Here is a 13,461-nt window from a genome sequence, read left to right on the forward strand (position 1 = left end):
TGAGTGTATGGGTGTGTCTGTATGAGTGTGTGTGTGAGTGTGTGTCTGTATGAGTGTGTGTGTGTCTGTATGAGTGTGTGTGTGAGTGTGTGTCTGTATGAGTGTATGTGTGTGTCTGTATGAGTGTGTTTGTGAGTGTGTGTCTGTATGAGTGTGTGTCTGTATGAGTGTATGTGTGTGTCTGTATGAGTGTGTGTGTGAGTGTGTGTCTGTATGAGTGTGTGTGTCTGTATGAGTGTATGTGTGTGTCTGTATGAGTGTGTGTGTGAGAGTGTGTGTTTGTGAGTGTGTGTCTGTATGAGTGTGTGTGTGTGTATGAGTGTGTGTGTGTGTCTGTATGAGTGTGTGTGAGTGTGTGTCTGTATGAGTGTGTGTCTGTATGAGTGTGTGTCTGTATGAGTGTGTGTCTGTATGAGTGTGTGTGTGTGTGTGTATGAGTGTGTGTGTGTCTGTAGGAGTGTGTGTACATACTTGCCGTCCACTGCGTTGATGATCTTACAGGTGATCTCCTGCTCCCACAGAGTCCTCAACATTCTCTCTCTACGATCTGAACGTCTCAGCAGGTTAATCACAAACACCTGAAACACGGTTCATGTAAAGACCATAAAAATAAACTTCCACAAAAAAACACAAACCACAAAACCATAAACTCTTATTTACTTTTTTAATAAACCTTAAATAAACGTCTCCTTACAGAAAACCTCGCCGCGTCAACAACGAGTGATCTACAGACACGTCCCTGTGTTGTTGCTATGGTAACGAGTGCATTAATATACGTCTGCACTACTGTTAGAGACAATTCATTAGCACCTGAGCACCGATCAGGATTACATCAGAAATTCACTCTCACCTCATCAAAGCCCAGTTTATCAGGGAGTTTGTGAGGGACAGAGAGATGACCTGAGGGATCCACCGGAGAACCGTGCACTGACAACAGAGACCACGACCAAACATGAAGACAACAACATTCCAGTATAACGTACAGTGTAAAAACATTCCTCTGAACAGGAACTGACCCATGACCTCCAGCAGCGTGTGCAGGAAGTTATCAACCTCATCTCGCAAGGAATGATGGGTATGCAGCGGGACAGGGATGTAGCCATACGTCTCTCTGTTACACACGAACATCTGAACATCTGGAGAAGGAGAGATTATTCCTCTATTATCACTGGGATGTTTTTGAGGAACATCTTAACGACAGCAGCCTCTCTTTATTCTCTCTTAAATTTATGTTCATGTTACCATAGAAACCATTAAGAAGTGTGGTGTGTGTTTTCCTCTGTCCTGAAGATGTGAAGAACTTCAAGCTCCAGCTTCACCTCTGATTGGTACACAGTACAGACACCAGAGACTCCTTCCATAATTGATACTCAAACATTTCACATACACACACACCTGCCATGCGGGCGGAGAAGGCGAACACTATGACGTCGTCGAAGGCCCAGGTGTAGTCCGGGTGTGGAGGATAGAAGGCCAGCTGGCTGGAGGCCTGTTTCCTCAGATCCAGCAGGAAGGTGGAGTGGACCATGGGGACGGGGAAACAGCCACGCCTCTCCTGACTCCTTATGGGCATGTAGTCTGGTGTACGCCTGTAGTAGCCCTGTATATACACACACACACACACACACACACACACAAAATACATTTAATACAAGCATGCAGGTACAGATACTTACATGTACACTTACACCCTGTAATTACTGATGGCATCATTTAATATAAACATAAAATGACACACACACACGCATGAACGCATGTACGCACACACAAGCACACACACATAGACACACACACACACGCATGCACACACACGCACGCACGCACGCACAAGCGCACACACTCTACCTGAGAGGTCATTCCGCACCAGAAGTTGGAGTACGCAGCTCTGGACTTCATCATTGGTGCCACAATAGTTTTATTTTCCTTCATCAGTTTCCAGAGGACGTCAGGGTTAGTGAGAAGATTATCACAGTCCACCAACTAGAGAGAGAGAGAGAGAGAGAGAGAGAGAGAGAGAGAGAGAGAGAGAGAGAGCACATCTAGCAAGGGACAGTGTAGATGATGTTTTGCCTTGTAGTGGTCTGGAATCAGCTTACACACACACACGCGCACACGCACACACACACACACACGGTTATAATAACACACAGAGTTATAATAACAGGCATTCAGTTCACAGTGAACATTATACAGCAAACTAAATGTCACACATGTGACAGATTATAGCCTTCGACACAGAAAGCGAAGGGAAAAAAAAGCTAATCAGAGAGAAGAGATTCTGAAAATAATATAAAAGTAAAACAACCTTCTACATGGAATGAGCCACGACATTCGACCCAACAAACATGACTGGTTCTCATGTAAAAGGGATATTTTAATATGACTGAATATAAGTGCTTGTGTTTATGGTGATCTGAGGCCAGCTAAAGCTAACACCAGAAGCCTAGCATCTGACGGTGATATTTTTAAATCCTTTTCATGTCACTCCTGCAGCAGAAACATCTGGATTCAGTTTTTATGGATAAAAACATCATGAGTCTTATTCCAGTCAATAGAAACTAGCATCAGACTTTAGTAACAATTAGATATGTTCGAGTTTAGTGTTTAGCGTTTAGCATCAACCTCGATATCGTCTGTTTAGCATCTGTAATGCAACGATATTATGCTAGCATCCAGAGAGCTACAAAGCATTAGCGAAGGTCAGTGCGGATGCTTTCAGCAGAAATGATGAAGATGAACCCCAGACCTTTAAAGACCACAGACAGAACAGTCCACTGGTGTTTGATTGGCTCAGATGTTCACTGAATAAGTGAAAGTATCAACTGAGGAAGCAAACAATCCTCTTTTCAACACTTTTATTTATCTCTTGTTTTCTATAAAATGCAGAAGGTCGTCGTTTTCCTGTAGGTCCTTTATCACCATAGCAACAAGTCAAAAATCCTAAATAAAACACTAAAGAGTGCTGAAGAGTGAACACACTTCACAGTGTGAGTGAAATGACAGAGCTGAAGCTGCTGAAACTATTCATTCATTTATTAGTAACTGTTAAAAACAGAAATATGACTGAAAATGAGATTTAAATAAAGTAAATGATGAGATTTCCTGTCTGCTCCTCATCTTCCTCACTGCTCCTCATCTTCCTCGCTGCTCCTCATCTTCCTGGCTGCTCCTCATCTTTCTGTCTGCTCCTCATCTTTCTGGCTGCTCCTCATCTTCCTGTCTGTTCTTCATCTTCCTGGCTGCTCCTCATCCTCCTCGCTGCTCCTCATCTTCCTCACTGCTCCTCAACTTCCTGTCTGCTACTCATCTTCCTGTCTGCTCCTCATCTTCCTCGCTGCTCCTCATCTTCCTCACTGCTCCTCATCTTCCTGGCTGCTCCTCATCGTCCTGGCTGCTCCTCATCTTCCTCACTGCTCCTCATCTTCCTGGCTGCTCCTCATCTTCCTCGCTGCTCCTCATCATCCTGGATGCTCCTCATCATCCTGGCTGCTCCTCATCTTCCTGGCTGCTCCTCATCTTCCTCACTGCTCCTCATCTTCCTGGCTGCTCCTCATCTTCCTGGCTGCTCCTCATCTTCCTCACTGCTCCTCATCTTCCTCACTGCTCCTCATCTTCCTGGCTGCTCCTCATCTTCCTGGCTGCTCCTCATCTTCCTGGCTGCTCCTCATCTTCCTCACTGCTCCTCATCTTCCTCACTGCTCCTCATCTTCCTGGCTGCTCCTCATCTTCCTGGCTGCTCCTCATCTTCCTCACTGCTCCTCATCTTCCTGGCTGCTCCTCATCTTCCTGGCTGCTCCTCATCTTCCTGTCTGCTTTCCTTAGTTAGTTCAGTTTAAATTGTGCTTTTAGAAAAACCCCAAGAAGTTGACATTTCCATACTGGCTAATAATACTTAAATAATAAAAGCATAGAAGTTGCACTGTTAGCCGTTAGCATCGCCTTGTCACACTCATTCATCAGTATTTGCTTTTCTTTACTACTGTACATTCACACAGAGAAATAAATGTATCTGTTTTTTTCTACCTTCTATACTCGCCTATTGATTCAGTTCAGTTTCACTTCCACTTGGGCTGAAGTGACGTACCAGAAAATAGTCGGCCCACATCTGCCTGGCGGTTTCCAGCGCTGCCTGCCGTAGCATCATCACGTGTTTATAACGTAGATCGGTCCACTGCTTCGGTCCGACCTCGTCTTCATACTCGCTAACACAAGCACAAGGGCGCAAAAGGACATGTAGGCAACAGCAGATGGTTTCGAGCTAACGTCAGCCTTCACTGTCTGCTTCATCAGGATTTCACTCACCTGGGTTCCTCCTGTGGTCTCCACTCCACATAGTGATACAGAGTCTGAACTTTAATGAGCCACTCGCGAAGGACCGAAGCCGTGTTGTCTGCGTTGTGGTCCGTCGCCACCCTGCAATTAGAGAACAACGACTCGATCAGAGACGAGAACAAAAGCTTGATATAACAGACAAAATCAGTGGATTTGTCTTTCTGTTAGTTTTACACTGTAAGATAACGTCATTAAAACCACAGCATTTGACTCAGGTGAAGTGTTGGTTAATGAGCAGCGTTAGCTAGCTAAACGTTAGCAGCTAGTTATCATACTAATTCTAGGTATCATGCTAATTCTCACTGAATTCTGGCAGAGTTTAACGTACAGTTGTACAAATGTTCTTGTACTTAAACATTAGTGAACTCATCTTGCTAAATAAGATCTTATAAAAAAAACATTAGTTATTTGAATCTCAGGACAATCCATCTGTTTTACTGATCTGTTTTGTTCAGCTGGTTGTTCTGTGTGTTACAGAAGACACAACACATGGCTTTGACTTTTATCTGCACTACAGACTGGAAATCTGAGTTTGAGACGGATTACAGCACCGAGACCGCAGCAAAATGATTTCCATCACACACACACATACACACACACACACACACACACACACACACACAAAGGAACATATGAGTCAGATGTCTGCATCTGTCCTGTTAAAAAAGACAAATATGAAAGTTTTTGAAGACTTAAAGAGCAGATCTGCTTTTTATCTCTTTAGTTTGTTTTCTTAAGTAGAAACACTTTTTTTTTTGTTTCCTGTACAAATTTTATATCACACATCTTTAGGTATATACACCTTAGACATGACCGAAAAATATTTGCTTAGTGTGTGTGTGTGTGTGTGTGTGTGTGTGTGTACTTGTGAAATTCAATGCCATAGTGTCAGAACATAATGAGTCTCTGTACACACAGAGGCAGCACCCCGATGTGTGTGTGTGTGTGTGTGTGTGTGTGTGTGTGTGTCTGGGACAGGGAGAAAGTTATAGCCAGAGTGCTGCCTCTGTGTGTACAGAGACTCATTATGTTCTGACACTATGGCATTGAATTTCATGTTTTCACTAATGTTTTCACTATGTGCACACAAACACACACACACTCAAAAACACACAAACACACACAGACACATAAAGACACACACACAGGAAGTGTATTCTGAAATATACTTCCAGAAAATTCCATTCCAGACAAAACAAATAACTGACTCCAGCACCATGTTTAAGGAAAAGATCTAACAGAGCAATCACACCTTATCTGTTTCACCCTCTCTCTCTCTCTCTCTCTCTCTCTCTCACACACACACACACACACACACACACACCTGTTCAGTAACACTGTAATTCCTGTGAATGAATATTATCTCTGTGATCTGTGCAGGTTTTAGGTGATAATATATGAGATAATGTTATAGCGGGAGTCTGTAGCGGGAGTCTATAGCGGGAGAATGTAATGAAGGAGACTCAGCTTGTGCCACCTCACCGCTCGGCTCTGTGTATAAACTCTCTGAAGAAATATTTACAGAAATCCAGTGTGAAATAAACTCGGCATGACTCACACACACACACACTCACACACACTGAGAATCATCGATCGTGCACAGACCTGCACCGGGTTCACGCAGTGACTAAGGAGATCTTTTACTCCAGATCTTTCCACAAACGTGTCCTTACAGAAAACATCACTATAGAGATAATTATACAATAATCTCGTAATGTAAAGCATGTTGCTGTAGAAACTATAAGGTATCAGACTGACTATATTCTGACCAATCAGCAGCTCTGTGTTGTAAACTGTATAACTGATAATCATACGAGACTATTGTTATTATTTAAAGGGTTATTAAACAGCAGCCAGGGGTCACGGTGGCTTAGTGGTTAGCACGTTCACCTCACACCTCCAGGGTTGGGGGTTTGATTCCCACCTCCACCTTGTGTGTGTGGAGTTTGCATGTTCTCCCCGTGCCTCGGGGCTTTCCTCCGGGTACTCCGGTTTCCTCCCCCAGTCCAAAGACATGCATGGTAGGTTGATTGGCATCTCTGGAAAATTGTCCGTAGTGTGTGATTGTGTGAGTGAATGAGAGTGTGTGTGTGTGTGCCCTGCGATGGGTTGGCACTCCGTCCAGGGTGTATCCTGCCTTGATGCCCGATGACGCCTGAGATAGGCACAGGCTCCCCGTGACCCGAGGTAGTTCGGATAAGCGGTAGAAGATGAATGAATGAATGAATGAATGAATGAAATCCTTCAGCATTTTTAATTGCAATGATTTTACTGTACATTAGCTAAACTTTTAAATTGTCCGGGGCAGGAGAGAAGATTCTAGCGTGACCCGAGATCAGTTCGGATAAGCGGTAGAAAATGAATGAATGAATGAATAAACAGCAGCCTCTGTATTAAAGTGAAGTGAGGAGAACATCATCCTCATTCAGTCGTGTGCTAAACTCATTCACTGAGCTGATCCTAGTGCTGCCCTCAGGGAATGTTTTCATCACCTGACCACATTCCTGCTCTCTGTGTGTGTGTGTGTGTGTGTGTGTGTGTGTGTGTGTGTCTCTGTGTCTCTCTCTCTCTGTGTGTGTGTCTGTGTCTCTCGCTCTCTGTCTGTCTCTGTCTGTCTGTCTCTTTCACAGACACACACACACACACACACATTTACACACACACACACACATTTACACACACACACACACGTATACACACAGATACATACACATTTACACAAACATACACACACGTATACACACATACATACATACATACATTCATACACACACACACACACACATCGGTAGCTGTTTGTGATTATTCGGCATTTTCCGTCTGTATTCGGCTCCACTCGCCTTTTTTGGAGCGAAAGAGTCGCATGGTGAAATCATCAGGCCGAGAATATTCAGGTAAAAAATAAAATAAAAAAAAAAAAACTGTTGTACCTTTTTGTCTCAGGCAAATATAAATCTTTATAAATCTTTCTAACTCTTTATATCCCTTCTGCCTCCCTGCTTTTTATAATGATGTATTTGTCTTTATTAATCCTGTTTCTCTAAAATAGATATAAATATATATTTGTTCTTTTTAAAAGCTGCTACAAACAGCTGTGAGCTGACATTATAATACAGTGTGTGTGTGTGTGTGTGTGTGTGTGTGTGTGAGAGAGAGAGAGAGAGAGAGACAGAGGGACACTTCTGATATGTCTCACTTGTCCCCAAACCCCAGACCTTATAAAGTAAAGGTGTGTTTAAATGTTTATGACACACACATGGCTGCACGTGTCCTTCTGCTGAGGATATAATAAAGTTCTCACCATACAGCGATGCGGTCCTTGGGGTAGTGGAGGCGGTCGATGGCGCCGAGGACATGCGGGAGTGACCGCTCCGAGTTACGGCACAGCAGCGCGAGCAGAACGCGCGGTGCCAGCAGAGGAGACTCGGGGTTCCAGCGCTCCTCCGGGAAAGATCCCCAACACGGGGCGAGCGCGAGCAGCGCCGCGGCGCCGGAGAGCAGCAGCACGCCCCTGTGCATGGCGACACCGGCACCTATTACTCCGGTATACCGACAAGCGATACTGTACTAACACCCTGATCACTCAGACCTTAATCCGCGCATGCGCACAGTCAGAAGCAGAAATTAATCCTTCACCAAATTGTTAGTGATCACAACAGCACACATTACTACAATAAAGCACCTAAAGAAGACCGTTACAGAATACGTGTTGGCCACGCCCCTTTAAGACGATCCAGTCTGTTTGGGGGCGTGGTCAATGGAACAGGGGGCGTATAAATATCTAACCCATACACAGGCAGATGTGAAACACCTGGATGGCGGGAAATTTCTTTAATTAAAGTTTTATATACACTTTATGTGATTTAAATAAGCAATAAATCATAAAATAATCTACATTTTAAAGTGTATTTGTTTCATCCATCATTAAATGGTTTTGAACAGCACAGTATACACACATACACACACACACACACACTCACTCACTCACTCACTCACACACACACACACACACACACACACACACACACACACACACACACACACATATACTGTATATATAAAAACAATAACAAAGTAAAGCAATGTTCAGTGTTAAACACTAGGGGGAACCAAAAAACAACCTTAAGGGCAAAAAATAAATAAATAAATAAATAAATAAATAAATTAATTAATTAATTAATTAATTAATTAATTAATTAATTAATTAATTAATTAATTAATCAATAAATTAATCACTTAATTAATTGATTGATTAATTAATTAATTACAATAAAATAAAATAAAATAAAATAATATAATATAATAATAATAATAATAATAATTAGCCGCGGTATAATATAAAAACTAGCTAAATACTCCTGAAAGCCAAACAGTTTGCTATATCGCTACCTAATCTATCAGTGGTTATTAAAATGTACAAACGCAGTGACAAAAAGCTACAATGGCGCCCCCTTTAGACCGCGCACTATACAGGTGCCTTTACTCAGGTAAGAGGAGCTGGATCAGGTCAGACTCCTCCCCAACCACCCCCCAACCCCCCGGACTGGTTCTGTGTGTGTAACACAGTAAGGTCTACAAACATTATACTGAAATGTACTAGATTATTTTATTTCACATTTCAAGATAATCCAAGACACAAGTCCTGTTCAGACTTTCTAGCAGCACATGGTTATTTGTTCTCAGATCAACAATATTAATATGCAAAACCCCTGCGTGATCTGGCAACCCGGCTCTATATTTCTCCACCTGTAAAAGCTCTTCCTCCTTCCAGGGTTTACGCACCGACGTTAAGTTTCATTTCTAGGGAAAGAAAAACACGACACTTTTTATTTCCTTTTTCAGCTTTAACTTTCATTTCCTCTGAGGATAACTCATGGCGTCCTCAGTAGAAGACGACCTCACGTGTCCGGTGTGTTTAGAGATTTTTCAGGATCCACAGATCCTCTCATGTGGACATACTTTCTGCCTCCGGTGTGTCGGACATCATCACCGTTTCTTCACCTTTTGCACTCGGATATGTCCCATGTGTCTGCAGGTGATACACCAGGAACCGGTGACCAACCTGGCTCTGAGGAACACCTGTGAGACCTATCAGAGGGAGAAGGAGAGAAAGGAGAGAGAAGAGAGAAAGGAGAGAGAAGAGAGGGAGGAGGACGAACGCACTAAATGTTCATTGCACAGAGAGAAAATCCTGTTTTTCTGTAGGGATGATGGAGTGACCATATGTCCTCAATGCAGGAAAACTACTCATATGTCACACAAAGTTCAGCCTCTTACACACGCTGTACCTCAGCGCAAGGTGTGTATTCAGCTAACAAGTCCTGACAACAAATCTTTAAAGTTCCTGTTTTTAAAACATTACCTTACCTAGAACATAACAGTAGTAGCCTCAATGTTAGGAAGATGTTCTTCAGATCATCCAGGCTTAGTTTGAGGTCCATCTCAGTACCATGAATGTTTTTGTTTACTTATCGTTTCTTATCATTTGTTCTGTTACCATGAGAAAGCATTTCATTCTGATGAAATGAAAACGAAGGTTTCCAAGAAGGTTAGGAATAAAAATGATTAGACTGAACACATTGCAGCTACAAGACTATAAGACTATATTTTATCTCTGCAGGACCAAATTAAAGCAGCTCTGCATCCAGCTGAGAAAGTTCTAGAGTCTTTGCGGAATGGCACAGCACTGGAGCGTAAAGTCACCAAATACATTGAGGTAAAGTGTAGGACATGGTTCTGATTGTCAAGGTGAAATGCATGAGTATGAGCAGGCTTTTGTTTATCAGCTGGTTGAACAAAGCTGGTTGTTTAGCTGGTTGTTCCTGTTCTCTCTTCTAAATGATAGCATTCAACGAACTGTTCTTTTTTCTTCTCTTACTTTCGTATTGTTCGGTATTTAATTTCCAGGTACTCCGCATTCTTCCTCTACAATTACACATATCTTAGTGATGGTGTCATGGAAGCTTTCTGTTTTCTGCTCAGGCTCCTGCTTTGCCAGGTCTCCTGATGATTGTTTGCACCTGTGTTTTGTTCTGCTATATTTTTAGCTTGTGAGCAATCACGCCGTCTCATGGTGAATAATAAACCATGAAAAAAAAAAAAAACAATCAAAAGAAATCATTTAATTACAAGTCAAATATTTTATTAATATGAACCAAAAATCACTGGCGTTGGTTAGACTCATAACCAAAAGACACGAGAGAAAATAAAATAAATACATTGGTGATATTTGTACAGATTATTGATGATTGTGCTCTTTATTCTCATGTATTTATATTGTTTTGTGTTATATATGAACTTGAGCATATTGTTAATAAATATATCTGCTTATTATTAGCTCATTAACTGCTCTGTTTTTACACTCTGTACTGTATATGTGCTGAATATTTCTTTCTCTCTTTAAGTGTCAAGCTGAGCAGGCAGAGAAGCAGATAAAGGACGAGTTCGAGAAGCTTCATCAGTTCCTCAGAGAAGAGGAGGAGGCTAGAAGAGCAGCACTGAGGGAGGAAGAGGAAGAGAAGAAAGAAAAACTGGAAGGATGGACTGAACAAGAGTTAAAGTCCATCTCTGATAGGTTGCTGGAGGTGGAAGAAGAGATGGCGAATGATGATGTCACATTCCTGTTGGTAATAAACGAGTAAATCTGTTAGGAAGGCTTTTATTATTTTTAATAACAATCTTCAGTTTAAGGATGAATCTGAGCATAAAAGCTTTTTCTTAATCTGTTTCTTCTATTTTAATTTCAGAATTTTGACCAGATTATGAGACGGTATGTTTTTAATGCATTTGACTCTCACAGCATCAGATTCCCTGCCTTTATAGATCAGATTCTGTGTGTATAGAAACATACAGTTAACATACAGAGGCTCTGTGTTTCAGGGCTCGGTACAGAAGGTCCGATTCACAGCTGAGCTCCGGGTCTCTGATCAACGTCTCCAATCATGTTGGAAATCTGAGATTCAGAGTGTGGGAAAAGATGAAAGATCTCTGTCCTTACTGTGAGTATGTAATCCCCATGTATCCCTAACACTTAAATAGCTCAAGCGAGTCAAGTAATCTTTTATCTTTTAGCATTTTTTACAAATGAAAGTTTACTGAAAGTCTTGAATTTTTGGTTTCCATTTATTCGTCTTTCTTCTTTTTTTTATTTATTTTTTATAAGATTTTCATATTTCTAGATTGTTTATTACTTTTGTAACATGTGGTGTGTAACGATGCTCCAGTCTCATACTGAAATAATGAATTTACATTTATTTATTTATTTATTTATTTATTTATTTATTATATATAAATTTTTTGTTGTGGATGTATTTCGACGTGTCCATGTGCAGGTAAAGGATCGGGTAAAGTTTCCGCTTATCAACAAATCATCATGAACAATATCAGACTAGAGCAAGTTGAAGAAACCAGAAAGAATATAAAAACCTGAACGGCAAGCAGTAACCAGCGTCTTGGTAACGACTGGTGAAAATCAACAGCGTACAGCGAGTGTATATTTCACAAAGAACAAATAAACACCAGGGCTTAAATACACAGAATAATCCAAGGTCCAGCTGAAAATGGTAGAATAATCAAAACACACTCTGGCAATTATTAATGAAAAATGTGGGCGGAGACAAAACATGAACCAAAACAAACGCTTGACATCACGGGATAATGTGCCGTAAAGTAAAATGAGTGTAATCAGTGATAGAAGGTCTTGTTTGTTCATATAAGGTTTTATACATCATTCTTTAATAGTTGGCAAATTTCTGTGGTAACAAATCCGTTGGGGTTGAACTGTTCTCCCCAACACCAGTAATCACAGACAGCTGAATGTGGATTGATATTTAATTGTAATGGTGGAGTAAAGTATGGATCAAGGCCTGATTTAATTAGATTTAATGAGATTACAATGTCTTAAATAAGATGAATCATTTAAAATGAAACATTTGCGGTGTAAATCACACCCATATGTCGATGACGCTGTTTTGGTCGCTCAGGTAGAATCATCAGGACACTAATATTCCAGAATACTGGATGAAGATGTATAAGTATAAAATGATAAACAGATAAAAAACACAATTAAGTGTTTCTCTGTTTTTATTTAGACCCAGTAGTCCTCGATCCAAACTCTGCCCACATCTCTGTGTCCGGTGATCTGGTGTCTGGGAGCAGATCCGTCCACAGGTTTTACTCCTCCAACCCCCTACAGAAGAACTCTAACCTGTTGGTTCTCGGTTCAGAGGCCCAAAATGCCTCCCTCAACTACTGGGACGTGGAAGTGGGAGACAGCAAGCACTGGACCATCGGTGTGTGTCGACGCTCAGCAGCTGGGAGAAACCACCCGCAGGACCTGACCCCTCAAAATGGGTTTTGGGGTCTCTGCAGAAATGGAGATTTCTATTACATCTTAGGGTCCACAGAGACTCCGCTTCAGTTAAGGAGGTCTCCAAAAATAGTGCGGGTGAAGCTGATGCAACGCCTCGATCTCAACAGCTGGAAACTTTCCTGGATGTTGAGCTTTTCAGATGCTTCCAATGGATCTGTGATGGCTTGTATTCGTGATGTAGCCTTTAGGAGGGATTTATTTCCATTTCTGATCCCAGAGGAGAAAAACGCTTCTCTGCGCATTGTTCCTGTGAATGTAAACATCACCATGGAGAAGAAATTAACCTTCTCAGACAGGCACATGGACCTGATACCTCTTTATATCATTGGATTCTTCGTGGTGCTTTTGATGGTTTTGATGCTTTGGCTGTTAAAAAAATAAAATGAAGGAAGTGAAAGTCAGAGGTTTTTTTTGGGTTGCATTATAAGAAGCACCTGATAAGAATAATGTTTAAATACTCAAGATTAGACTGATTAGATTCTAAGCAGGAGTTTGCTTATGTTTTATTTACTAAACAATCATCAGAGGTAAAAATGTACCAGGATTTTCTTTAATTTGATGGTGATCCTCTGTGTTGTTATATACTGTAACTGTATAATGAAAAGACACTAATATTCTATTTTTTGCCATAGTGACACATTATAAATGTGTACAACTGTATAAAAAAGAAACTAAATAAATATGAATAGTTCTGCATGAAATGTCTTTAAATAGTTTTTTTTAATGAACACACACACACACACTCACACACTCACACA

The 13,461-nt window shown here is 41.3% G+C and overlaps 2 protein-coding genes across 2 annotated transcripts in view; one reads left to right on the top strand and one right to left on the bottom strand.

The window, feature by feature from the left end:
- LOC132839676 (procollagen galactosyltransferase 1-like) overlaps positions 1 to 8,004 on the bottom strand; it is a 13,890-nt gene extending 5,886 nt beyond the window's left edge. The window contains exons 1-8 of the mRNA XM_060860782.1: positions 7,634 to 8,004; positions 4,303 to 4,413; positions 4,085 to 4,202; positions 1,846 to 1,980; positions 1,396 to 1,600; positions 1,017 to 1,136; positions 851 to 927; positions 472 to 578 (exon numbers count right to left, since the gene is read on the bottom strand). Of these exons, the coding sequence (XP_060716765.1) occupies positions 472 to 578; positions 851 to 927; positions 1,017 to 1,136; positions 1,396 to 1,600; positions 1,846 to 1,980; positions 4,085 to 4,202; positions 4,303 to 4,413; positions 7,634 to 7,851 (1,091 nt within the window). The 5' untranslated portion in view covers positions 7,852 to 8,004. The remainder of the gene's footprint in view (positions 1 to 471; positions 579 to 850; positions 928 to 1,016; positions 1,137 to 1,395; positions 1,601 to 1,845; positions 1,981 to 4,084; positions 4,203 to 4,302; positions 4,414 to 7,633) is intronic.
- A 1,098-nt stretch (positions 8,005 to 9,102) lies between these two features.
- On the top strand, positions 9,103 to 13,404 carry LOC132839731 (E3 ubiquitin-protein ligase TRIM35-like). Its single transcript, XM_060860869.1, has 6 exons — positions 9,103 to 9,631; positions 9,953 to 10,048; positions 10,737 to 10,958; positions 11,079 to 11,101; positions 11,212 to 11,330; positions 12,423 to 13,404. Exons 1-6 carry the CDS (start codon positions 9,206 to 9,208, stop codon positions 13,082 to 13,084), a joined length of 1,548 nt encoding a protein of 515 aa, XP_060716852.1. The 5' UTR covers positions 9,103 to 9,205; the 3' UTR covers positions 13,085 to 13,404.
- The last annotated feature ends 57 nt before the right edge of the window (positions 13,405 to 13,461 follow it).

The sequence above is a fragment of the Tachysurus vachellii genome, chromosome 24 (assembly GCF_030014155.1).
Source record: "Tachysurus vachellii isolate PV-2020 chromosome 24, HZAU_Pvac_v1, whole genome shotgun sequence".
Classification (NCBI taxonomy): Eukaryota; Metazoa; Chordata; class Actinopteri; order Siluriformes; family Bagridae; genus Tachysurus; species Tachysurus vachellii.